Source organism: Mastacembelus armatus, chromosome 21 (assembly GCF_900324485.2).
Source record: "Mastacembelus armatus chromosome 21, fMasArm1.2, whole genome shotgun sequence".
NCBI classification, from domain to species: Eukaryota; Metazoa; Chordata; class Actinopteri; order Synbranchiformes; family Mastacembelidae; genus Mastacembelus; species Mastacembelus armatus.
In genome coordinates, this window is record NC_046653.1 from 6,426,833 (window position 1) to 6,453,988 (window position 27,156).

A 27,156-nucleotide genomic window follows, 5' to 3' on the forward strand; every position below is an offset into this window, starting at 1 on the left:
GCTAGTAATAATCGAATGCTTTCCTTTTTAATGTGAAGAAGAGCAAATTATTTCCAACCTCAAAGCTGCTTATGTGTTTATGCTTATGCTTGTGTGAGCACAGGCACCTTTCAGTTCTGTATTCACAGAGCTCTAGTTGAGTGTGTTGTGTCATGCTTCTGAAATGGCTCACTGAAGTCAGTTGTCCGTAAGATGTGCATTACATGCATGCTGTGAGATGTCCTACAAAACGGCTGAATATCAGCAATGAAGGACCCAGCATTATTGCAAATACACCAGCAGCTTTGGTGTGACATTGGATTTCATACCACATTAAAGATTTTGTCCTCTGCGACGAAAAAAATCATAAACTTCCCACACTTGGGCTTGCGCTGTTTGCAAACCCATCCTGAACTGACAGCTAGACCGACACTTTTAATGATAGTGTACTTTTCTGACCTGGTTGCTTCCGCTACATCGCTCATGTCTGCGGCCTTGAATGGAAAAATGAGGCAAGCAGATTTCTGCTGAAGCGTCACTTCACATTTCTCACCATAGGCGTCATGTGTCATCACAAGGACACGTGGATTGAAAACCTCTGGAGGATGGTCATATGTGAACAGGTTGGGAAGAGCACATTAAGTCAACGGGCGGTAAAGCTTTGGTGTTTAGTGTATTTTCTTTTCTAAAAAAACAGTTTAGCATGGCAGGACTGGATTCAAACATATAGACTGTGTTTGTCCAGGTTTAGAAAGTTGTCTTTTTCTTCTGTTGGAGTTAAAGAGCTATATGACATATCAAATAAATACACTGGTAACTATCAAACACTGGGCTTGTTGTAAACTACATGTGAACTAAATCCCCTTTTCATCCTTTTTCTGTCTCTTTTTCCCCAGTGTGGGTCTGGGTCTGGGGCTTTGTGTCCATCACCATCATCAGCCTACTGTCGCTGCTGGGCGTGGTACTTGTGCCTATCCTCAAACAATCCTGCTTCAAGTTCCTTCTCACCTTCCTGGTTGCACTGGCAGTGGGCACGCTCAGTGGCGACGCTCTCCTTCACCTGCTGCCTCATGTGAGTACACCAGCACCAGCCAGAAGGCGACTTGTGGGGGGCGGAGTATTATGTTTTTGTGGAGCTTTTGAGTGTGATCGTTTTCATCTTTCATGTTGTGAAATTTGGGACACACCCACAACCACATAGACATGATAAAAACCAGGCTTGGAAAGTAGAAAGCTTCCAAGAATTGTTCTTGGAAGTTGGTCTTAAGCTTTTACTCATGCGTAGCAAAACCTTACTGTACAATTAGGACTTTGTATAAAGCAGCCAATAGCAGGCTGATACACCATGTCATGGATGAGGCTGCCTATGCTTTTTATCCATGTATGTTGCGAGAAAGCTTATGTAGGACATTTTCCATACAGTTATGTTGACAGTATTATTATATAGGAGTAATTACATGTGTTTTTAATGTATTTTATAATTAGGTTTAATGATTTTCAAAAAGAGGGCAGCATGGTGGTTAAGTGGTTAGCACTGTTGCCTCACAGCAAGAAGGTTCCTGGTTTGAAACCCAGCAGGGGCCTTTCTGTGTTGAGTTTGCAGGGGTTCTCCCTGTGCTTGTGTGGGTTTTCTCCAGGTACTCTGGTTTCCTCCCACAGTCCAAAAACATGTATGTCAGGTTGATTGGTGACTCTAAATTGCCCATAGGAGTGAGTGTGAGTGTGTGAGGTTGTTTGTCTCTATGTGGCCCTGTGATGGACTAGTGACCTGTCAAGGGTGTACCCCTGCCTTTCACCAAAAGAGAGCTGGGATAGGCTCCAGCAGATCCCTGGGACCCTGGTTAGGAATAAACGGGTATAGATGATGGATGGATGGATTTTCAAAAAGAGAGAGCTCATGGTTCAGCCTAAAAAAGAAACTATTCCTTAAAAAGTTGAGAATTTTATTTATGTGCTCCCTCTGCTGGTTATCCCTGAATGGCTTGAGAGACTTTTGGAGCTCTGGCCTGTTGTCTGTTAGCTGTCTTAGCTTGTTCAAGTCATTGTGTGTGCAGCTACTATCACATAAGAAACACATGAACATCCTGATTCTTAGTCTCAGCTAAAGAGGCATCAAGAATTGGATCAATCTGATAAAATCTATTAAATTCAATTCAATTCAATTCAGTTTTATTTGTATAGCGCCAAATCACAATTCAGTCATCTCAAGGCACTTTACAAAAAAAAAGAAAAAACCCAATAAATCCTTTATGAGCAGCACTTGACAGTGGAGAGGAAAAACTCCCTTTAATGGAAGAAACCTCCAGCAGAACCAGGCTCAGTTTGGGCGGCCATCTGCCTCGACCGGTTGGGGTGAGTGGATAGAGGAGAGAGAAAAGAACAGCAACAATAAACAAATAGACACTGCAGGTTGGTGGGACCAGTAACTGCACATCAGCAAAGTTAGTAACATTCAGTGGTGGAATATGTATGTGGGGAGAGGGGTTAGGGGTAGGGAAAGGTAGGGTAAGGGAGCGTAGGAGAGCTCAGTGTACTGATGGAGAGTCCTCAGGCAGTCTAGGCCTGAACCAACCCTAACTATAAGCTTTGTCAAAAAGGAAGGTTTTAAGTCTAGCCTTAAAAGTACAGAGAATGCCTCCTGAACCCAGACTGGGACATTTTACTTTTGGAAACTCTGGGAACCACAAGTAGACCTGCACTCTGAGATCGAAGTGCTTGATTGGGATAATATGGTACTATGAGGTCTGAGGTATGAAGGAGCTTGATCATGAAGGGATTTGTTTGTGAGGAGAAGGATTTTAAATTCTATTCTGGTTTTTACAGGGAGCCAATGAAGAGAAGCTAATATAGGAGAAATATGATCTCTCTTGCTAGTTCCTGGCTGCAGCATTTTGGATTAACTGGAGGCTTTATTGCGTTAGTAAAAGAAGGCGGTTCTAGAGATTTGTTTTATGTGTGAATTAAAGGACATATCCTGGACAAAAATAATGTTTATCACAGTAGTGCTGGAGACCAGGGCTATGCCATCTAAAGTTAGCTATATTGTTAGAAAAGCAGTTTCTGAGTTTTTTAGGCCCAAATACAATAACTTCTGTTTTCTCTGAGTTTAAAAGTAGAAAGTTACTGGTCATCCAGGCCTTTATGTGCTTAGGACACACCTGAAGTCTGGCTAACTGGTTTGTGTTATCAGGTTTCATAGGTAGATACAGCTGAGTGTCATCTGCATTGCAGTGGTAATTAATAGAGTTCTTCCTAATAACATAGCCTAAAGGAAGCATGTATAAGGTGAACAGAATCGGTTCTAGCACAGAACCTTGTGGAACTCCATAACTAAACTTTTGTGTGCGTGGAAGGTTCATCATGGACATGAACAAATTGGAATCTGTCTGATAAAAAAGACCATTTTAATGCTGTTCCTCTACCAGTCACATGCTCCAGTCTCTGTAATAAGATGCTGTGGTCAATGGTGTCAAATGCAGCACTAAGGTCTAGCAGGACAAGTATACAAATGAGTCCATTATCTGAGGCTAAGAGAAGATCGTTGGTGACTTTTAACAGTGTTGTTTCTGTACTATGATGTGCTCTAAATCCTGATTGAAAATCTTCAAATAGTTCATTTCTATGTAAGTGGTCTGATAGCTGCTTAGTATGGTGGAAATTTCATTAAGTTTGAGAGTTGCTAATTCTCAGAAACAAACACAAGTGTGATGAATCATCTCAGGTTTAATCACGGGCGCCCAGAGAGAAGTCTTTACAGAATTCTCTGTCGTTCTGTTACAGATTCAGGGTCATATAGGTTGACAAAAAGGGTGGACTCATATTGGAAAAGACCTCACATGTTTGTTCAGGCGTCTTCTACCTTCAGGCCTTTACCAGCACTAAAATACACTATGTGCACAATTATTAGGCAAGTGAGTATTTTGACCATATTGTCATTTTAATGCAAATTTTCCAACTCCAGGCTGTATAAACTTGACTGCCTATTGGATTTCACCATACAAGGTGATGTGCATTTGTGTATTGAGGGAGGGTGTGGCCCTAGGAGACCAACACCCTATATCAGGTGTGCGCAATTATTAGGCAGCTTCTTTTCCTCAGGGAAAATGGGCCAGAAAAGAGATGTAACAGAGTCCGAAAAGTCAAAAATTATAAAAAAATCTTTCAGAGGGATGCAGCACTCTTGAAATTGCCAAGATATTAGGACGTGACCACAGAACCATCAAACATTTTGTTGCAAATCCCCAAAAGGGTCGCAAGAAACATGTTGAGAGAAAAAGACGCCAATTAACTGCCAAAGATTTGAGAAGAATCAAATGTGAAGCTACCAGGAACCCATTATCCTCCAGTGCTGTCCTATTCCAGAACTGTAACCTGCCTGGAATATCCCGAAGTACAAGGTGTTCAGTGCTCAGAGCCATGGCCAAGGTAAGAAAAGCTGAAACCCGACCACCACTGAACAAGACACATAAGTTGAAACGCCAAGACTGGGCCAAGAAATATCTGAAGACTGATTTTACAAAGGTATTATGGACTGATGAGATGAGAGTGACACTTGATGGACCAGATGGATGGGCCCGCGGCTGGATCAGCAATGGGCATAGAGCTCCACTCCGACTCAGACGCCAGCAAGGTGGAGGTGGGGTACTGGTATGGGCTGGAATTATTAAAGATGAGCTTGTTGGACCTTTTCGGGTGGAAGATGGACTCAAACTGAACTCAGTTTCTAGAAGAAACTCTCTTCAAAAAAGAGAAAAAGTCTGCATCTTTCAAGAAGACCATGATTTTTATGCAGGACAATGCTCCATCTCATGCATCGAAGTACTCCGCTGCATGGCTAGCCAGTAAAGGCCTTAAAGATGAAAGAATAATGACATGGCCTCCTTCCTCACCTGACCTAAACCCTATTGAGAACTTATGGGCCTTTCTTAAACGTGAGATCTACAGTGAAGGAAAACAGTAGACCTCTGTGAACGCTGTCTGGGAGGCTGTGGTTGCTGCTGCACAAAAAGTTGATGGTCAAGAAATCAAGAAACTGACAGACTCAATGTATGGAAGACTTTTGAGAGTTATTGAAAAGAAGGGTGGCTATATTGGTCACTGATTTATTTTTTAGCATGATAGAAATCCTTATTTGTAAAGTTTGAGTTGTTTGTTATTCTCACATTAACAGATGAAAATGAAAAAGTGAGATGTTTTTCTTTGAGTTGTGTAATAATTCTGCACACTAATAGTTGCCTAATAATTGTGCACACAGATATTCTTGTACAAAAGCCAAATCCTCCCATTCACTTCTTTAAGTATTCAGGTTTGAAGTTTGTAAACATTTTGGTTTGACCAAGAGCACTGTTGTTGTTAAGTAATAAATGCAATCATCAAAAATGCAACTTGCCTAATAATTGTGCACACAGTGTAAATTGTTGGCAGTTATTTACAGGCCTCTAAAACACTAAAAACATGCATTCTTTAGCCCAACACATCTTTGACCACCTGTTCCATGCTGTGTAAAACTCTCACATTAGCAACAGCTTTTTCAAGGATTTTAGAAATAAATGGTAGGTTGGATATTGGTCTATAATTAGCCAAGACTCCTGGATCAAGACTAGGCTTTTTGAGTAAGGGTTTGATTACTGCAGTCTTAAAGGCCTGTGGTACGTAGCCTGATACTAGAGATACATTTACCAAGTCTAATAAAGATGAGTTAATTAATGGCAGGGTGTCTTTAAGCAGTCTAGTCAGGATGGGGTCTAAGAGACACGTTGATGAGTTAGATCAGGGGTATTCAACTAAAATTTAAAGAGGTCCAGTTAGAGAAAATTTCTTGAAGCAAAGGTCCGGAAGATCATAATGTCTAACTAGTTAGTGTGATATGTATTTAAGTAGCCTAGTAGTTTTATCAACATCTGCATGTAATCAATACCTGACTGTCAAATCAAATGAATTCAGTAAAATTCAAAAACATTTTGACAATATTTATTGTCATGTAACATACAACTGAACATATATGTATGGCTGTAGATATGTATAATGTTCTCTCATTAACTAAGTTCTCTCTCTTTCTCCGTCTCACTCGCCTGTTTCTCTCCCTTTGTTTTCTACATGTATCGCCTTTTTTCTTTTTCTTTGTACCGTCTCTTCATGTGTAACTTGACTCTAGCTCTGTTTACACTGTAGAGTCGTAATGTTTACCGCCTGGGATGCACAGACTTGATTGGCTGAGTGGTATCACGTGGGATGGCTCAATTCGCATGCAATTGGTCTGTGCGTTTCCACTACCGTAAAGTCTAAAAAAGCTGCGCCGGTGGAAATAGAAGCGCCTCGTTAGGTTTTAAATCATAACCTTCTGTTTTGGCTGTAGGTCCGGGTCCATAAGGGGCGGCTTCTGGGTCCGCATCCGGACCGCGGTCCGCCTGTTAGTGACCTATGATTTAGATGAAGCAACTACTGATGTGAATTCAGAGAGATCTATGGGAGAGAAGCAGTCTAAACATAACTGAGGTCTTACAGATGATTCAAGAGCTTCTGTAGTAGAAGATTCATTTATGGCAGCTATAGGAAGCATCTGCTGAATTTTACAGTGCTGAAAAGAAACCTGGGATTGTTCTTATTTTCCTCTATTAGTGATGAATAGTATGCAGTTCTGGCTTTATGGAGAGCTTTTTTAGATGTTAGTAGACATTTTTTTCCAGGCTAGAAAAAATTCCTCTAAATTTGTGGAACGCTACTTCCTTTCCAGCCTTTGTGATGTCTGCTTTAAGGTACGAATATGTAAATTATACCATGGGGCTAATCTCCTCTGATTCACTAACTTCTTTTTCAGAGGGGCCACAGTATCAAGCGTTTCACGCAGTGAGGCTACAGCACTGTCAACAACATGATCAATTTGATAGGGAGTGGGATTGAGGCAGCTGCCCTCCACTGTGTTGGCACATGGCATAGATGGAAATAAAGATGGAATCATTTTCTTAAAGTTATTAACAGCATTGTCAGATAAACATCTGCTGTAGTGGAATTTTCTTCCAAAGGCTGCATGATCCATCATGTTAAATTCAAAAGTTATTAAAGAATGATATGATAAAAGAGGATTTGGGGGAAAAACTATTAGATGTTCAATTTCGATGCCATATGTCAGAATAAGATCAAGGGTGTGATTGAAACAGTGGGTGGGTTTATTAACATTTTGAGTGAAACCAATTGAATCTAATATAGAATTAAATGCAGTGCTGAGACTATTATTTTCAACATCTACATGAATGTTAAAATCTCCCACTATAATGACTTTATCTGAACTAAGCACTAAATCAGACAGGAAGTCTGGAAATTCAGTTAAAAACTCTGAGTAAGGGACAGGTGGACGGTACACAATGACAAGTAGAACTGGTTTTTGTGTTTTCCAGTTTGGATGCGAGAGACTCAGAGTGAGGCTCTCAAATGAGTCATAACTGTTCTGAGGATGAAAGTTTAATAATAAGTTTGAGTGGAAGATTGCAGCTACTCCTCCACCTCGACCTGTGCTTCGAGGAACATGACAATTTTTATGACTGAGGGGGGTTGATTCATTCAGACTGACATATTCATCCTGCTGTAACCAGGTTTCAGTAAGACAGAGAAAGTCAATTTGGTGATCAGTTATCAAATCATTTATTAACAGAGATTTAGATGAAAGAGACCTGATATTTAATAATCCACATCTGACTGTTCTGTTTAATAAGAGGAGAGGTCTTAATTTTTATTAGGTTTTTATGAATAACTCCTCTTGTGTTAACTTCTGATTTATATGGTTTAGATGTTCGAGGGGAAGACACAATTATCTATGTGCTGATAAACGTGTTGTCCATTTCTCAGCCTTCTTTTGTTCCTCTTTCTGTTCTCAGTCTCAAGGGCATCATGACCACAGTGAACCTGAGGCAAGCAATAACACTGATCTGGTAACAGAATTTGATGGAGTGTGGAAAGGGCTAACAGCACTGGCCGGGATCTACCTCCTCTTCATCATCGAACATTGTATTGGCATGTTTAAGCACTACAAAGACCAAAGGGTGAGATAAACATGAGCCAGCTGTTGACGATTGACTAGGCTGACCCCTTACCAGACACTATTCTCACACAGCTGCTCATGTTTTCTGTAAATATAACGTAAGATGTTGTCTTTGCTCACAGGGCATGAAGAAGGTGACTGAAGAAAGCAAGATTGGCAGGAAGTTGTCGGATCACAAGTTAAATCGGCACTCAGACGCTGAGTGGCTGCACTTGAAACAGCTCAGTGAAGGTGAGAAATCTTCAGTCACGGTGCCTTTGTGGAAAGTTAGAGTTTTGTCCCTGTGGCTGTCAGTTTAACATCCCCTCTCTCATCCAGACCCTGACAGCACAACCATCTCCTGTGATAACAGTCACAATGACACGCAACTCACAGAGCTCCAGACTCCCGACTCCCCCACCAACAAGACACCACTGGCACCCACGAACCCTCAACAGGACCACCAGTCACTCACCAAGGAGAACGGACGCAAATCCAAGCAACACAGACACGGGCATGGCCACTCACATGGTGGGAACTGCCACTCAGACCAGGAGATGAAGGATGCTGGTATAGCCAGCATCGCCTGGATGGTCATCATGGGAGATGGCATGCATAATTTCAGTGACGGCTTGGCTATAGGTAAAAGACTGAATTCCTATCTTAGTGCTACTCTGTCTGCTGTAGGAACACACTGATGGTGTTTGCTTGATGTAGATTTTGTTTTCACCTTTTTCAACATCATAAATTTAAGTTCTCCCTTGTCATGTCTCTTGTGACAGAATTTTAAGTTCAGTAATTGGATGTTTCTGGCTGAAATGCACCTTGATAGTTTCCCCAAAATGTTTATCTATCCAGGTTTGTACCTATGACTGTTTTGTTTTTTTATCGTGCAATCCAATACTTTCACTTTGACTGAAGATTGAAACAGGAGAGTTTCATGCTGATCCAAGCTGTAGAAGTGCTCCAACTGTGACTCATAAAAAAAAATCAAAAAGGACTTTTAGAGTGCGTCCTGAACCAGCGATTCCTGGGCTACAGTGTCCATTTTGTTATTGCCTGGATCCAGGCGTGTAAAAGCTGCCAGCACCTCAGATTTTTTTTTTTATTGTGTTTCAATGTGGCTCGTGTTCAGCAGCACAAAATGTCTACAGCAGGTGCACACTACAACTACAACATCACAGAGTAAAGAAATGCTTCACATATGTCTGGTTATGGCTACTAGAATAGTTTCTGCAGTAAGCTCTGCATCTGTACACAAATATAATGGCTTCAGACAATTAAAGTAAGACATTGCAAGAAATATGCTTTTGGTCTTGCAAAGAGTTAGAGGACAAGGCTGATACCACACTCATGTCAGTGTCTTGAATATGAAGGAACCAACAGCAGCCACTGCCTTAGGATAAAGGCTACATAAGGATCAAGTAGCATGGCTGCATTCAAGCATAAAATGTTTCCCGTTGAGTCTTTACCGACTTACGTGTCAGACTGACATGGAGCAGTTATTTCCTGAAGGTTTATGTCACTGTGATTGTGATTGTGCTATGCTAAGCTAACTCTGTAGAGAGGCTGCAGTTCATCAGACATGTACGAGAGTGATATCAGTCTTGTCATCTTGTTAAAAAAAAAACAAACAATTTTATTTCCCAAATGGTGAACTATTCCTTTAGTGGTGTCTGGATTGTTGTCTGTGCAGGAGCAGCTTTCAGTGCAAACCTGACAGGAGGCATCAGCACATCAGTGGCTGTCTTCTGCCATGAATTACCTCATGAACTTGGTAAGTGGAACGCACACAGAGAAAGTACAGACAAAAACAACACAAGTGATTTACTCATTACACTTTACACGGTGCACACTTCAGTTATCAAACAAGTACAAAGCTGTTTAGTGAAGGCAGCATAATGATAATCGTTGTCTAAAGCACTGCCTCATGCAAAAGCAGCTCTTTTTCTCACTTGAACTGAAACTTTGATCTGACTCAGTCTCACAATCGTCTGTCCCTTGAAACCTGTTCAAACCCAGTGGTGTCAATAACCATCACTCTTCACTGCAGAAAAATGTCTTCTTTTTTTTTTTAGCCAGATGACTTGCTTTTGTTTGGCAGCAGGGAAATGGCTTGTCAAAGTGTCTGTCAGTGGAGATGGCGTGCTGCACCTGGCGTGCATCGTTCAATACAGTCAGACTCAGAGATGCCGCAGCTGCTGGTGCGTTCATTTGCATTCAGAGAAGTTCTCTCTGAGGACCACTGATTTGGTTTGATTCAGCAACAATGAGCAGTTTTGTTCTGAGTTGCGCTCTTTTTTTCCCACTTCGCTGTGTTCTCTTGTCTGTTTCCAGCGAAGGGACGAGGTGGCGGGAGTCAGACAATAGGGCCATCCACAGCAGATGAGTGCTAATGATTTGTCTCGTTGTCGTGTGGTTTCCATGTCTCGTTTGTGCTTGTGATGAATAGAATAGAGTCGATTATTGGGTGGATGTGAACTGGTGAATAACAGCCTGCATTTGTTTCCTACCCAAATGCCAAAGAATGCAGCTATTTTCAGCTGTACCTGCGAGCCTTCTCGATCATATTGAATAAGAGCCTGAGCTTTGATTCCACTCCAACAGTTCTGTCCTTTATCGCTATTTTTACTCTTTTGTACTTGAGTTTCCAGGAGGTTAACTGCAGTAAGAGTGGCATCTCAAGTGGCATGTGAAGATTTGAGAGGTCTCTTTCTTACTATTTAATTTCACATTTCCTCTTGATTCCCCGCTCTTCAGGGGCAGCAGTGTTATGCCTTCGCCCCGGTTGGGCCGCTTGTCAAACAAGCCCAGCACTTTGACAAGTGAACATCTCGGCTTCTCCACGACACAAACCATCCCCCCGACTGGCAGCTGGATGGCAACGATGACGATTATGAAGGTTCTTTAACCACCCAGAGTGAAGCTAATTGGCAGTGATGGGTGTGTTAATTGCAGTAGATGAGGCGGCAGCAGGCGTGTCTGTGTCTGAAGGATTGGAAGTTAGGGGGGTGAACAGGAAACATCACAGTGAGGTGAAAAGGAGTGGGAAAAAAAAAAGGCCATTGAAGTGAGGTGTCTGCGTCTGTTTAACTTCTCCCCCATTTCTCTGCCTTTGATTGATGGATGAGAGCAGAGTGGTAATATATTCATTGTGGTAATTAGCGAGGAAAAGAGGCCGCTTGTTAGACGGTGCAGGAAATGTAGGCCACCCTCCTCAGCATTCATCTCTCTTTCCAAATCCAGGGCGTTTCCGCTGAGACCTGAGCCTCTTCCTGCATTTGGCCCGGCAATGATTGAAGAGGCTAGAGAGGCTACGACATGTATATGTAATCACAAGTGTATCAGAGGGGAGTTAAAGACATATTTCTTAGAAAGAGCAGGAGCTTGGTTTTTTTTTTTTTTTTCAAACTACTTGGTTCTCCAAGTAGTTCTCCAAGACAGCAGTGGCAGATGTTTGTTTTCAACCAGTTCACTTCAGCACTGGAGGCAGGGTCAGAACAGCCTGGAAAAATATTTGAAAGCAACATGACGTGTGCCAAGCTGTTCACAGAGGGGTTGATGTGCAGAGAAGCGCATGTCTCTTTGCAAGGTATAAATATAAATTGGACGTGCAGCAGCATTATGCTTGATGACTTTTAGCTTTTCTAAACAACCTGTGAACAGAGCAGAATCACTGATGACACAGATCCTGGAGGCAGGAGTGTCGCATGCTGCAGTGTGCGTGTTAATAAGAGACTATATGTGTGGATTGCTGACAGGGTGTGTGTCTCTCGGCTGACAGGTGACTTTGCGGTGCTGCTGAAAGCTGGGATGACAGTGAAGCAGGCCATTGTCTACAATCTGCTGTCTGCCCTCATGGCCTACGTTGGCATGCTGATTGGCACAGCTGTGGGCCAGTACACACACAATGTCACCAACTGGATCTTCGCCATCACAGCTGGCATGTTCCTTTATGTGGCTCTGGTGGATATGGTAAGTTGGCACAGTGCACCCGACAGCCCCAGAGTGATTATTGTCCCCCCCAACATCAGTTTAACTTTCACTGTTTGGTTTCCCACATGGGCACTAAGTCCTCTTTTGTCTGCCTCTAGATATTCAATGCTAATTCAAGGATGTCTGTCTCTGATCCCATCTGGTTACTTTGTCTCTTTCCTAGCTGCCAGAAATGCTTCACGGGGACAGCGAGGACCACAAGCGCTGCCAGCTGGGACACTTTATCCTGCAGAACCTAGGCATGCTGACCGGGTTTGGCATCATGCTGCTCATCGCCATCTATGAAGACCGCATCGTTTTTGATTTTGGCTTTTAGTAGAGAGGGAGGGGAAAGCTGGATATTTGACAATAGTTCTTTGCCTTAACATGCTCTGTTTGCAACGTAACGGTCCAGTCTTGCATGCAATGTGAGTCTTGTTCATGGCTCGTGCCTCCATTCCAGACATGCTGTAGCTTATTCATATCTCATGACTCTGCTAGTGGTGTTTACACTCTGCTCCTCCATCACCTCTCCTCTGTCAGTTCCAATCTGTCTGCTCCCTGTGAAGCAAAAGACAAAAGAAGAGTGAAGCTTCACTCCAACCAGAAGAAGTGTAGATCATAAGATGGTGCAGGAGCCATGTTCCTGCAGAGACGTGGCTGTCACAGCCCAGCAGCTCACGGCTTATCCATCATCACCTGTTGTTAGCGTGCTGTCGCCGTACCCCTCCTGTGTTCTTGTCTCTTAGCCACCCTGTGCTGCATCCCATCATCCATGCAGCATACATCTGTGGTGTGCGCTCTCGCCATCATCCATCATTTAGTTTTGATATCCTCACGGTGTGTATCGACCATCTCATGCCTCGTGTGCCAAGCCCTGGCCACTGGAGTGGCACCACAGCTGCACCACAGCCCCTGTTGCTGCAGTGCCTAAGCTGCAGTGTCAAACTAGAAATGTTCCTCTGATTCTGTGGGATTGTCTACAGTAGACAATCAGTATTTTTTTTTTTTTTTAGCTCTTACAATAATGTTTTTTCTTTTAGAACGTAGACATCACAAGTGGTGATGCAGTTGTTTTAAGGGTTTGACAATCTGTAGCTCAATGAGACATATCTTTCTTAGACCTTTACTTCTGATCTTCATGAGTCTGTTGTATCAAAATGTGAAAAACTAGCTATTCTTACCATCATCAAATGCTGTTGAAATGAACTAGTTTTAGTTGAGGAGCATCTTTGGGTTTCTGAAAGGTGCTTACATTCCATCAGGAGATTGAGTTGTGATGCATGCAGCTTTCCTTTCTTCATGTACTGTAAATATGTGACATCTTTATGGTGTCTGTTGGAGAGCAGCTAAAAGAAAACTTTAGAAGAACTTTACAATCATTGAGACAGACCAAGCATTAAACTGTACTCTTGTATCACAGCAGAACAATATTCAATATTGTGTTCTTTGGAATGACAGCATTCCCTGCACTTTACAATAGCTGATTAACCCCTGATTAGTATTTTAATGCTTTTGCAAGTTTTCTTCATGTATGTTTCTGGCTGTGTAGATTATTGTCATGTGGATGGGTGTGCAACAGGTGGCCCCATTGTTGGATTTCAGTGGCTAGTGCTTGACAGGCCGCTCTGCCCACCCTGACATTCCATTGGCTGTTTTGCAGCTCATGTGACAAAAGCTAGCTTCAGCTGCTGGAGCACACAGATAGTGTGTGTAACTTCATTATTCCTGTCACTGTGTGACATCCATTGTCTGCGTCTTTATTGGGTGTAAGTCATTGTCAGTCACATTGAACTCATCGATCTGAATGGATCATGCATGAAGCATGGGTGAAACAGGTCAGATGTTGAGTGTAAAATCATTTTCTTTGCACTGCAGAGTGAAAATACTGACAATCTTTGTTACTTTTTAAATTAACTGAAGATCATGATGAATCCTTTGGGGCGTAGTGTCACTGATGTTAGGAGCTAAAATCAAATGATCTGAATATAAGTAACCCTCGAATATATAATTTACTGACATTTCATCCTGTGTTCATTTTTAATTTTGGTGCAAAGGACCTGAATGTAATTTCGTTGTGTTCTAACATCACATGGGTTTATTTTTGAAATATGTCATTTTTAAAAATTTTTTTTTTTTATTAAAGATTACAGTGCTCATTTTTTGAAAAGGTATTTCTCACTGAATTTAGCTCTAAACTGCCCCAAAGACAAGGTTTCTTCACTGTGAAGCCAATGATTGTTTTTATTTTTGCTTTGTTGGGTGTATATTTGTTTAGTCTTCTGGATATACAGTGTACAATGTGACATCCGTGTTGTTTGCCTGTCTGTGCATTCTCATCTTGATGAAAAATAAACTCCATGAAGAGCCCTCTCCTGCTTCAGTGTGCACTGTCACATCAGCAGGTACTACATGGTCAAACATGACATGGTAACTAGCTCTTCAAACTTCAAAGGTTGGTCTAGTAAACTGAAACATCACAGTACTTAGAAGTAGAAGTGAAGAGATCCTTGTAATTCATCCATCCGGAGGCAGGGTACACCCTACACAGGTCAGATGTCTTATCACAGGGCTGACATAGACAACCACAGACACTGGGGGAGTTTAGTCACCAGTTAACCTAACCCCAACCTGCACATGCTTGGACTGTGGGAGGAAGCTGCAGGACCTGGACAAAACCCATGCAGGCACGGGGAGATCATGCAAACTCCACACAGAAAGACCCCAGGTTCGAACGGGATTCAAACCCAGAACTACGTTGCTGTGAGGCAAACGGTACCAACCACTATGCTACTTGGAAGCCCCTGTAGTACACATCAAAATCCACTTACTGTGGACATAGTGATACTAGTGTAGTACCATGTTATTTCAAAACAATAGCCCATTACAGTGTACTACTTCTTAGCTTCCACTGTGGTACTCATGTGGATGGTTGGTACTTTGCATACAAACCCTGAACACACAGTTTTTTGCTCTCTTTATTTTTAACATTTGTTTAATTACCTGTCTGTGTGTATATTGAACAGAGGTGTAGAACAAGTAGAGATTAGGAGCTGAGCTGGCAGAGCAATGCCACCCCTCTTCTGATCCAGTGCTCAGCAGGCACATCAGAGCTGAGTGTCATGGCGATGACATAATTTGTGGAGTGGCCAGTGGTGGACAGGGTGCCACGGCGCTCACTGGTCTTGTAGACGGGTGCCAAATAACACATCCTCTGGGGAATGTCCTGCCGCTTGACGGGCTTCAACCACATCTGACAGAGAGGAATGAGGAGAGAGAGGCGTTACAGAGGAGTTGACAGGGAGCAACAGGGTTATAAAATTTAAGCTGTGGCAGCCATGTTTGCCTCCTCTTTAGTCGCTTTGGCAGAGCTTGTTTTTCATTTGACTGGTGGATTAATTAAACTGGCAAGTGAGTTAACAGTCCAGATTACAGGGCAGCGGCCTGAGCGACGGTGTGGTTGTATTCAGCGAAACAAAAAGTTGAGATTTTATTCAAGGTTCAAAAGTCTAAAGCAGGTAATACGGAACACAGTGGAGTCTACCTTGGATCTTAGTTTATTGTCCAAACATTAACTTACAAAATGGAACTAAGGGGACATAAACTTATAAAACAATATAATGAACAAAGAAAAGTCCCTGTTAGCTATTAAGAAGTCTTGGTTATTCAAAAGGGATAAACTGGGCCACTAAAAACCTCCTAATAAAAGAAAAAACAAAAAAACTGTTTGTTGAGTTGCAGCCAGAAAAATACTCCTCTGGTTCCATAACAGGCGTCTCTGTGCAGATTAGCATTTCAAAGCCAGCATGGCTGTTGTGTTCTTTCTCCACCACAAATAATAAACACATTTTTAATTAAGTTCCGGTCCTGTCAAAAACGGATTCTGTTAATAACTTGCCCTGAAATGTCTGAATATTAAAAAAGTCAGTCTTGTGCATTATTCATAATCACTGAATGCACAGTAAAGAATAGATAACTGAGGAGGAGAAGAATAAAAACAGAAGGCAAACTTGATCGGTCCTTGCTCTGCGCCACTGGCACTCTGTTTCTATCACACTGTCAGTTTACTTTCATATTTCATATCAAGCTCAAGTTAATTAATATAAACATGGCAGAGCAAAGGACCCAGGCTTCCTTCAGGCAAAGTGGAGAGAAAGTGCTGAAGCTGCTACTCTGTACTGAGTCCAGAGAACAAGAAGCTGTGAACATCCTTCTGAGTGATGCTGCAGTTACAGTATAGTGGCTGCTGTTCACATTCTCTCCTGAGGATTGATAAACACTGGTCTATGACAACAAAAAACAAAAAACAGCTGCCTCGCAGGGTTTACAAGCTGAATAACGATGGAATCTGCCCCATTTTCATAATTTGATATAAGGAAAGATAATATTGCTCCACTGGTTTGACACCCAGAGGGATTCACAGGCACAAACTTTATGTAAAGAAGACATTGTGCAATCAGTTTTTAATTTTAACTGGGTGCCTGTAGGGTTTTTCACTGTACACCACCAAGTTGTCTTACACTAATACTTTCCAGTTGGCCAAACCACGCTGTCAAAGGCAAACAATACAGAGTGTAAACCAGCACATTTCAGGTTCCATGTCAGAAACTGAGTTAAAAATGCACCTGCTCCAACTGTGTATAGCTGTGTAACAAAGGCGGAATAGGTAACACGTGTTGTTCGAGGGTCGGCTTTCAGAAACTTTTCTCCATCTTTAAAATGTCTTGATTCTAGTTCAGTCTATCAGGTCATTTCTGAGGATTCTTATATTTAGTAATAGTTTAGTGTTTTGATTGATATGTGTGTACAGTAACACTGCGTGTGCTCCTCACCACAGGCATTGAGTCATGTAGCACTTTGGGGTAGGACTCAGCAAGACGTTTGGTCTTCCTGTCCCAGCGAGCACCATCAAGGAAAAGACCTCTAATGTACACACCTGAGTGACACACACACACACACACACACACACACACACACACACACACACACCACACACACACGCAAATAGACAATTCAGAGGTACAAGAGATGTAGTTGGTTTTACTATGGTACCTTCTTCAACCTGCAGATTGAAATGCAGCAGCACGCTAACAACAGGTGATGATTGAAAACCTGCAGACCTGTGACTAGAAAATATGTTCCCACAGCCATAAAACCTTATGAACCGAGCTGAACTGACTTCTGCACTAAAAGATTCCCTTTGCATAAAGCATAAGCAGCTGGGAAAAAGAGCAAGATGCTGAGATACCTGACTGTTGGCATCGTGTCAGTATCATGACAGTCAGCAGCATAGAGTGTGTTAGCTGTAATGGGGCCCAGCTGGGGAGTGATTGAGGATGAGGTTTCCTGAGAGATTCTGAGTGAGAAGCTCGCAGCAGAAGTAGAAAAACATAAATGAGAAGTGGCCAGACTTTTCTTTAACTTGCTTTCTCATGTTACACTCTGCCTTTCTGATATATAACCAGTTGATTGTTGCTTTTAGCTGCTTGTGATTTATCTATCCCCAATGTTTACATTTCAGGTTTTAAAACTAAAATTTCACTTTTGAGTATATTGCCCCCTTTTTCAGCATCTTCCATCTCTATCTTCTGGGTGATGTTTCTCTGCCTTCATCAATCTTAGGGATTACTCGCTGAATAATGACATTTTTAACCATATTAGCAATACTCAGCTTTTACTTTGAAACTACCCCAATTCCTTCTCTCTTTAACAACCCCTTGCTTATCCTATTTCTTCCTCATCAATCAGTAGCATCCTACCATCTTCTGGGGGACGTTTGTATTGAATGTCCTCCAGGACCTCAAAGTCAAAGCCAAGTAAGTCAATAGGCACAGTGTGTTTCCTGGCATAGTTCTGCTGGCTGCCAGTGAGAAAAGCCTGGGTGAAGAAGAATCCTGATATCCAGAATATAGCAGGAGTACCGTGGTCATACCAGTCCTAAAATAGAGCAAGCCAGAGAAGACAATGACATTTGTAACTAAAACAAGTACATAACTTTCACCACAGACTATAGTAAGATATTATTTTTACCACACACTATACTAAAGCACTAAATCACATCATTTCTTTATTTATGATCCTTGTTGAGCTACTAGTCCACATGAACTCTATCTTCCACTCTGAAATCATTCTCCAGTGTATCCTTCAACCCTTCACTGCTCACTTTACCAGTGTTTATGTTTAACACTGAAACTCCTGAGTGAGACCCCATTTTCATCTTGGCTATTGGTCACTGGTAATTAACACGGTTTGTTAACAATTGTATAATTATTAATAATTATCTTTAATAGACTAAAGAAGAAAGCTTCCTCCTAAGTGTGCACAACCCTTTATTGCCTCCTTCCTTGAGGCTGTTCTTTATTTCAGACCAGTTTTGAAAAACCCAAAGTACGTTTTTTATATTTCATGTTAATGTTAAGGTTTATAGAAGTACCTGTAAGAACTTGAGTCGCTCCAGAAAGTCGTTGACGTAACTCCCCAGCGGTTTGAGGCTCGGGTAGGACTTTTTCATCCACATGGCTGGGATGCGACCTTTCAAGATGCTGCTGACCACTTCCTCGAGCTCTGCAGACATCACTACCAGTCCCTGCACATGAACACACACACACACACAAATATAAAAATTTACTCACAAACACTAGATTAGATTAGACTTGAAAGTGAAGCTGTTCGTCACTTAAAGACCGCTGTGGAGATAGGTGACAGACAACCACATGATGGGAACTCTTATCACTCTGTAGGAGGGCTTGTGCTCACTTCCCGACTCATTTTATGCTTGCTCCAGTTTAATCCCACAAGGCTGCTGCATCTCAGAAAAGAGGAAATGTGTATTTGAGTTTCTTTATTAAATGGTACGAAGAGATGTGAATTCAGGCATGTTTAATTTTTTTATGTGTGTTTGGTATTTTGTTTAAAATACCCTTTGAACCAAATAATTCAGTCTAATCAGTCTATGTCCTGGCATATGCAGGACCTCCAGGCCTTTGAAAATATGAAATACAAAGTCAGTAATTTTTTTTTTTTTGGTCTGAGGAAGTTATGGATTAAGTAGTTACTTTCACTTCATCAAGTATGTTTCTTGGTGGCAATTTGAAAAAAAAATACAAATTGACCTTATATCAAGTATTTAAGGTGATATATTTGGGAGCTAATTAACTGTCATGAGTCATAATTCATCATACAACAGCAATGGTTGTTATTGTCAACTACTTGGCTCCACTGTTACTTAAGCACCATCCCTATTGCTTTTTACAGAGCCAGTGACCACAACATCACAAGCTAAGTTACTAAATATTCCTTTAGAAACCTGCTGTCCTATGCACATGATTATATTTTTACCCAGGTTAAAGGCAAGTGCTGTAGGAATGGCAATGTCAGGTGGTTGGTCCACTACTTTGGTTAAAATTAGTATTGGTAGAAATGAAATTTATTATTCATAAATATGTTGTCTTTCGTGTGTAATAACCAGAAAATACCAAGTTGGCTCTGTATAGGGAATTGCACTGTTCCATCTCGTCCAAATTAGTAAATGTCAGTATGTTTACATGTTAAACTAAGATGCAGAACGTGGTCAATTTTAAACTTATTAACCAGAATGTTAGTACTTAATCATTGCAGTCTCTAATCATGCAGCTTCACTGAGATGCTAGCATCTCTTACAGTTTATTTCCTAGGGACAAGTGGTATGACTACATAATGCAATTACAGGACTACACATCCTGTACCTAAGGTGGGCTCTTTATGCTGCAGGAACAGAGCTGAAGAAAAGGTTTTTGGGGGGTCAACTGCATTTGAATATTGCAACCATTTTTCTCATTACTTTATTTACCTATTTTATAATCTAACTTCAGTGCCTATAAGAAACTAATACAGTTACTAAAATATACAATGGAATATGCCAAGAAATGGGAGAGCCTTTCTGTGGAAGCTCCCTATGCAGATTGCCCTTTCAAATGACCCAAAGAGGGAGTTATCAGGCCTATGCCTTCATAAATCATATACATAGATTTTTAGGAGCAGCATGGTGGATTGGTGGTTGCCTCACAGCAAGAAGTTTCCTGGTTCGAACCCCATCAGGGGCCTTTCTTTGTGGAGTTTACATGTGCTTGTGTGGGTTTTCTCCAGGTACTCTGGTTTCCTCCCACAGTCCAAAAACATGTATGTCAGGTTGATTGGTGACTCTAAATTGCCCATAGGAGTGAGTGTGAGTGTGTGAGGTTGTTTGTCTCTATGTGGCCCTGTGATGGACTGGTGACCTGTCCAGGGTGGACCCCTGCCTTTCACCCAAAGAGAGCTGGGATAGGCTCCAGCAGATCCCTGTGACCCTGGTTAGGAATAAGTGGGTATAGATGATGGATGGATGGATTTTTAGGAAAATAGTTTTTCTATAGGAATAAGTTCTTGTGTATGGTGGTTAATTTCCATAAATTGCCCTAACACAATGTAGGAATAGAAAATGATGGTGTTAGATCTGGAGTGTGTGCTGAATCATTACAGTATTTGCTTTCTGAGGATGTTTTACTAGAGTATTTGCTCTAATTATTCAGCAGAAGTGTTCCTCCTCTTATCAAATATTGCTTTCACTGCACAGAAATGTAAAATCAATGATGATTCATATTCATCTAAAACAAACAAACTGAATGTAATGACAGTGCATTTGACCATATATCATGCTGTAATAATCCAAATAATAAGGCTCCCTGGGAATGGGCCCAGGATTGAGTTAAAAACTAAACAACTCCCAGCCTTAACTGCTACCATACACATACAAAGGATTCTGTCATCTCAATTTCACAGAAAATATGATACCAGTTCCTGCTGCATACCTTTATGGCCTTCTGAATGTCGACACAGGAGTGTCGTGTGGTGCAAAGCAGGTTATTGAATCGGCCCATCTCCTGCACCAACACTGTGTTCATGCTCTGGTTGTAGCTGGTCGGAAAGCGCCTCATTGCTGCCTCCAAGTCAAAATCTCCAGGCAGCTTGCTCAGAATGTCAGCTGCCACATCAAAGACCATGTCATCTGAGGATTTGGCGTCTCTGCCTGAAGACTGGGACTGATCAGAGACAGAGAGAGACACAGAGGATGGATGAAATTTGGGGACAGTTCAGAGTGATGTCACAGTTCTTAATTTTTTGGGGGAAAATGATTTGCTGTTTTTGACTTGTGAAATTATTTATTCCGTTTTTAGGATTCTTTTGCCTCAGTGCTGTTTTGATCTGATTTTAAAATGATGTTAAGTGGTTCTGACTTGATTTTACTTTTTTTCATCTCTGTGCCAGACTGATTAAGTATGCTTTTAAAAAAACAACAAAAAAAGGCACATAATTTTACCTTTGCTTTTCTTAATTTGTAGACATTTCTCAGGGTAGCCTATACGTTAGCTACAACACTCATACCAGGGATTGTAGAATGCATAATCTTCACCATCAGACACACACTTTTATCCACACACACAGCCTCATGAGATGGAAGGCTTCACAGTATTTTCCTCAATTTCCTCTCCTACTCTAATTTGACAGTCTTATCAACAATTCTAATAATCATTCATGCTGATAATTATTCACTTCCATACTCTGCTTTCCTCTCAGTCCAACTTGCACTATTTACCTATTTGATGCTCAGTCAGTAGCCAATGGTAATGGATAATCATTAGCTAATGGCACTGGGGTTACAGTAGGGGAATGACAAATAGCTGTTTCATTCCATTTGAAGCGCCGCCATGTTTATCGGTCATTGAGACAGATGAGGCTGTATTAGATGCTAATAAAGTCCACACATGACTGAAACCATTATTAATCTTGTTGAATGCAGTTTATATGAATAAATGTCAGACTCCATTGAGCTCTAATTTGAACTTGAAGTCTAGAAATGACGGTGCCTGTGGAAAAATCTTCTATTTGTTTGGTTCAAGTCAAGTCTGTACACTATATATAAAGAGCTGAGGGAGGCACATAGCACAGAGACACTCTTGTCTGGTGTTATATGTTGATTCCTATGTCTAATATCAAGTCTGATTTCCAAAGGAATACAGACAATTTCAACTTTTAAAACATTTTTGATAAGCGTATCTGCTCCGTATCTTAAAATAAATAAATGGATACACGGATAAATAAATATCGCTTTCCACTTTGCAGAAGAAGCTGTACTTCTGTCACTTTCCAGTAGGCCTTGATGTGAAATCCCTTAGATTTGATTTGCAGAAAACATTGACTGAAGCTGGGAAGTGGTAAGGATATAATCCTCACCAAGCTAACATAGTCTAACTCTACAGAGATATAATGATGTGGGATCACACAGCACCGGCACACTGTGTCTTTGCAGTGTCAAAGGAAGACAACCTTATAGGAGGGATTTTTTTATTATTTGAGACCTCTCGCTACACACAACTGAAGTATTTATTTTTATTTTTAATTAATGATACATAGAATATTTTGATGGAGAGAAATAAATTATTTAAGTTTGGAAAGGATCCAGATAAAAGAGACTTGAGGCAAGCATGCTGATGGTGTGTGTTGATGATGTGAAATGGTATTTTAGTGTCCAGGTATTGTGTTTTAATGCATGTTTTATGTGGTTGGTGGAGTGCGGTGATGAAAGAGGTAGGACCCAAATGCAGGACACGAAAAGTTCTTTAGTTACTCCTGGAACTCCCAGGGCTCAGGCACAAACACAATCCTGTCAGGGAACAAAACGACTTGACTAGACTAATTAAACCCAGGTGACAGTAATTTAACTAATGAAACACAAAGCTACCTATAACTAATACAGGCGCTAAACAGGAAATTAACTAAAATAAAAGTCGGACCGGAAACAGAAACCTAAGATCATAATAGCACCCCCCCCCCCCCCCCCAAAAGGGCCGGCTCCCAGACATAGAAGGTCCCGACACAGAGTCCAGGGTGGGTGGGAGGGAACTGAGTCCAAGTCCGGGGTTCTTCCTCAAAGATACCCCCATTGTCAAAAATGAGCCATCCCTCTGGCTCAAACGAGACAAGTTCCAGGGCCATTCGGGATGACGACCCCTCAAGCAGACGTGGATCCTGGATCCCTTGGGCAAATGTAGGTCGGGGCCATTCGGGAGGACGGACTCTGACTCTGGCTCCGTGCTGCACTGGACTCTGGAGCTGGAACCTGGTGCTGGACCTTGCCGGGGTGTTGAGGGACGGGAGTCAGTTGTTGGTGTGAAACCTCAGCGGGGTTAGTGCACTCGTCAGCACACTGAGGTTCTGGACATTGGACTCTGACTGGGCAGCAATGAGGGGTCCCTGGGCCATGGCGCTGTCGCCGAGACCTTGGGCCTGGAGAGCTAGCCGGGGACTCTGGCTGGGCAGCGCTAGCCGTGGTGGGTGACTGGCGAACCGGCAGCTGGAGCTGGGCTAGGCACCTTCACCTAGATTTGAGTAAGGGGCAATGCCGTGTCCGGCACGTCTCCAACAATGTGCGTGTGGTGGCGAAGCAGGAAGCCACCGCTGCTTTGGAGGCATCTCGAGGAGGCTGCCCCACAACTGCCTCCAGTTGGGAAGACAGGTCGAAAGCCTCCGTATAACCAATGGAGACCTGGAGGAGGTCGTGGATGGCTGGGAGGAACCCTGCCGCATATCCTTCCACGAGCATCTTCTCCTTGCTGTCTGCTGAGTCCTTTCTTGGTCGGAGCATTCTGTTATGTGGGTGGGGTGGTAGAGTGCGGTGATAAAAGAGGTAGGGTCCAAATGCAGGACACGAAAAGGTCTTTATTTACTCCTGGAACTCCCAGGGCTCAGGCACAAACACAATCCTGTTCGGGAACAAAACGCCACCTTCGGCGAGGACGGGCATGCAACCACAAAGTAACGATAACCACAGGTAGAACCCTCACACAACTAATGCTCCGACATGGAACAAAGGAAAAGAGGGAGTCTATGTAGCTTGAGAACAAAGACTAATTAAACCCAGGTGACAGTAATTTAACTAATGAAAGAGCTACCTATAACTAATACAGCCTCTAAACAAGAAATTAACCAAAATAAAAGTTGAACCGGAAACAGAAACCTAAGATTATAACAGCATGTACTCCTGTCAATTTGTTGTATGTGTATGTTTGGGTATTGAATGTGCTGCTAGAGAGTGTGATGCAGACATATCCGTTTTTGTGAGTTTGCATTTATGCACATTATTTAGTCCTGACAAACAGCTAATCAATATAATACCTATTATCCTAGGTCATTATGTTATTACCTGTGTAAGCAGGATGCTGTCAAACAGTAGTTGCGTCTCAGCCTGATCCTTGGTGATATCTGCGTTGGCGTTCATGCCAAAAATTTCTGGTGAAGGGTTGAGTGGGAGCGACTTGGTGTATTCTATGTAGCTGTTGTGCTGCAACAGAGATGCAGAGAAACAGAGGCAGAGGAGAGAGGGGAAATAAGAGTACAATTTTTAAGGCAACATCAGGAAGCATCTCGAGTAATAACATTCATCGAAAAACAAGTCGGCTCCATAGATTGCTGACATTTATTATAATGACTATGCAAATGTGACTTCATGAATAAAAGATGTTGTTGGAGGGGGGTGCAGCCCTGGAGAACAAAATGCCAAATAAAATGGAGCACGGCATGGATTGCAATTGTGTTAACAAATATATCAACCCTCACTGATGGTGGTTGCCTGCTGTGCCTTTTTAGACAAATTTTATCTCCTAATGTCTTTTTAAAGGTAGCTCAACAACAAGCAAGTCCTGTAATATGCTTAGTTTAAAAACAGATACATTAAAATTTGTTAACTTTATTTAAATTTTTAAAGAAATGATACTCAGGGCTTTGTGTCATGGAATTGTTTCTGCTCTGCAGCTACAACTGAAGGAAAGCTACATTGTTCAAAAATTACTTTATGATGGATTGATATTCATATTCAAATAACTCATCGCATAATATCTCTATTCTTCAGTGTACCATATCACAAAAATGGTCTTGAATATGACAAAAATGCACAGTGTCACTGACACAGATCTTAGTGCTGTGCATGTAGTCATCTCCATAACCTAGCCACAATATATACGTTTGTGTAGAATAAATGTAGAAAAGAATATCAGAATCAGAGATCAGTTATAGAATAGAATAGAAATAGAGTAAATACTTGTTTTAAGTAAGAATGAGATAGCAATTTTATCTGGTTAACAAGGGATAGTATTTTCTCCCCAGGTAGAACAATACATACAATTTGATCTTCATATGTATATACAGTAAAAATATCTGCACTTCATAGTTGATCAAATTAAAGCTACTTAACAATCAACAGTACCCCCTGGTGGTGAATTTGCATCCTGCTAAAATACAAAATTTTCCCCACTCTATGTGGAATTATGTACAATGTATGCCATAAGGCAATTCCTAATCACTGTAAATCGTATGCATGAGTTTCTATTCCTTACATCTCCCTGAGTTGGTGCATAATAAAGCCCACTGGGATCAAACTTGTAGTCAGGATCTTCAATGACCTTTGAAGTGTAAAATATGGAGAGGATTGTGCGCAGTGTCCGTCTGTCCCAGTCATCTGTCACACGCCCTCCATAGTTACACTCACCAGTCATGTAGCGGAGAGCATCAAATGGTACTTCCTGCAGAAAATAAGAAATCAGGTATTTTCAAAGAAGGACCATGCATCATTGCACATTTTAAGAAAAACACTGACAAATGCAGAATTTCATGATGTGTACATTCTTTTCGTGTTGTGTACATTCTTAAAGGAGACCTGGCTGAAATTCATTTCATTACCTAGACTTGGAATGAAAACTGACGTAATAGCAGGTGAAAGGGGGAGGAGGGTTGTGACCTTGTGGCATTTTCTGGCAGAGAATTTCACTTACAAATTCATTGAGCAACACTTGGTTACAAGATGAAAATGTCACTGTTCTTAAAGATAACCTCAGTAGGTAATTTCTGCCACTTTTTCTTAGCTACAGGGAATGGTGGAAGACTAGAGTGCTGTTTGTGGAAAAATGTCAAGAGGGCTTTTGAATATGGCTGATGATAGCGGATTCTTTAGTGAAGATAGAGCAACTTATAAATGCTAGAATTTCTGTTATGGGCTTTGATGTTGAATACTGTATATAGGAGTGGGTTTGGATCGGCATGTGAAAGATTTTATTATGTACTTGAAATACCTGAACTTAGTTGATGTGAGTCTACAGTATGTATGACATAACAAGGCGGTGCTAGACTCCACTAGCCTGCATGTAAGTATTTGATAATCTTTATGAATTACAATGTGTTTTGTATGAAAACAATATTATGAGTATTTCATAAAATATAAGAAACATCTATGAATGAAAGAATTTCTTAAAAAATGACCTGGTACTGTTCCAGGAACATGTGTAGCTGCTGGACAGATATCCGGAGGTCAGTCTCATTGAACTCATATGGAATGTTCCAGCCTAAAGGTCCAAACTTCCTTCTCTCCTGGGTCAGGGCGTGGAAGAAACACAGGCCATACAACAGTTTCTTGAACACAGCCTGAGGAGTAGATAAGCAAAAATTGAAGGTGCGGTCAAGACAAATAATGGTGATTGTTCAACATATCCACACCTCAAACAAAAACACTCTCAACAGCAAAGCAGTGATGCCAAGAGACAAAGGACACCTGGACAAATAATGCGCAGAAACATGCATGTATGTGCACACTGACCGGCTTGCTACAACTGCCAAAAAACTCCAGGTCAGAAATGGGGTCCATTAAGAAAGAGCGTATAATGTTGGAGCGGAGGCCCTTGGGAGCCTCATTGGTCATCTTCACCCCATTCTGAAGCACAGCCACAGGGAAAGTGGGAGATGGGTAACTAGTTAGCCACAGTCTGAAGTCTGGGTGGGTGGTGTCTGGGTTCAGCTCCTGCTCTCAAACAGAAAGACCAAACATAAATGAATATACTGGATAAATGTATTAGTAATATTCCCACTGTGTTTGTATGTTCTGACCTCACAGACTCTCTCCAGTGTGGACATCCATGAAGTGGCCAAGTGGCAGTTCTGCAGAACCACCCAGGTGCCTTCTTTAATGCCTGTGGCAATCATACACATAGCAATAGGGCCCTGGCCTTGGCCCAGAGAGAGGGAGGTCAGCTTGTTACCAGTAAAGCCCTAAGGGATAAAAATAGTTATGCACACACACTCACTTATGTAGCTGCTTTTGCCCTGGTAAGAGTCAGAGTAATTGTCAG

At 41.7% G+C, this 27,156-nt stretch overlaps 2 protein-coding genes across 4 annotated transcripts in view; one reads left to right on the plus strand and one right to left on the minus strand.

Moving 5' to 3' along the window:
• Positions 1–14,214, plus strand: part of slc39a10 (solute carrier family 39 member 10) — a 30,887-nt gene extending 16,673 nt beyond the window's left edge. Inside the window, exons 5-11 of one of the 2 annotated variants that reach the window (XM_026294765.2) lie at positions 876–1,051; positions 7,851–8,015; positions 8,137–8,245; positions 8,333–8,635; positions 9,690–9,770; positions 11,778–11,968; positions 12,153–14,213. In XM_026294765.2, coding sequence (XP_026150550.1) covers positions 876–1,051; positions 7,851–8,015; positions 8,137–8,245; positions 8,333–8,635; positions 9,690–9,770; positions 11,778–11,968; positions 12,153–12,305 — 1,178 coding nt within the window. In that variant the 3' untranslated portion in view covers positions 12,306–14,213. Of the gene's footprint in view, positions 1–875; positions 1,052–7,850; positions 8,016–8,136; positions 8,246–8,332; positions 8,636–9,689; positions 9,771–11,777; positions 11,969–12,152 lie in introns of both variants that reach the window. The other variant, XM_026294766.2, reaches the window with a different exon arrangement.
• Positions 12,411–27,156, minus strand: part of dnah7 (dynein, axonemal, heavy chain 7) — a 90,980-nt gene continuing 76,234 nt past the window's right edge. For both annotated transcript variants that reach the window (XM_026294763.1, XM_026294764.1), the window contains 11 exons: positions 26,915–27,076; positions 26,628–26,828; positions 26,294–26,455; positions 25,375–25,560; positions 24,186–24,323; positions 20,794–21,024; positions 18,402–18,554; positions 17,728–17,905; positions 16,801–16,904; positions 14,972–15,221; positions 12,411–12,529 (listed from right to left, as the gene is read on the minus strand). In XM_026294763.1, coding sequence (XP_026150548.1) covers positions 15,015–15,221; positions 16,801–16,904; positions 17,728–17,905; positions 18,402–18,554; positions 20,794–21,024; positions 24,186–24,323; positions 25,375–25,560; positions 26,294–26,455; positions 26,628–26,828; positions 26,915–27,076 — 1,722 coding nt within the window. In that variant the 3' untranslated portion in view covers positions 12,411–12,529; positions 14,972–15,014. The remainder of the gene's footprint in view (positions 12,530–14,971; positions 15,222–16,800; positions 16,905–17,727; positions 17,906–18,401; positions 18,555–20,793; positions 21,025–24,185; positions 24,324–25,374; positions 25,561–26,293; positions 26,456–26,627; positions 26,829–26,914; positions 27,077–27,156) is intronic.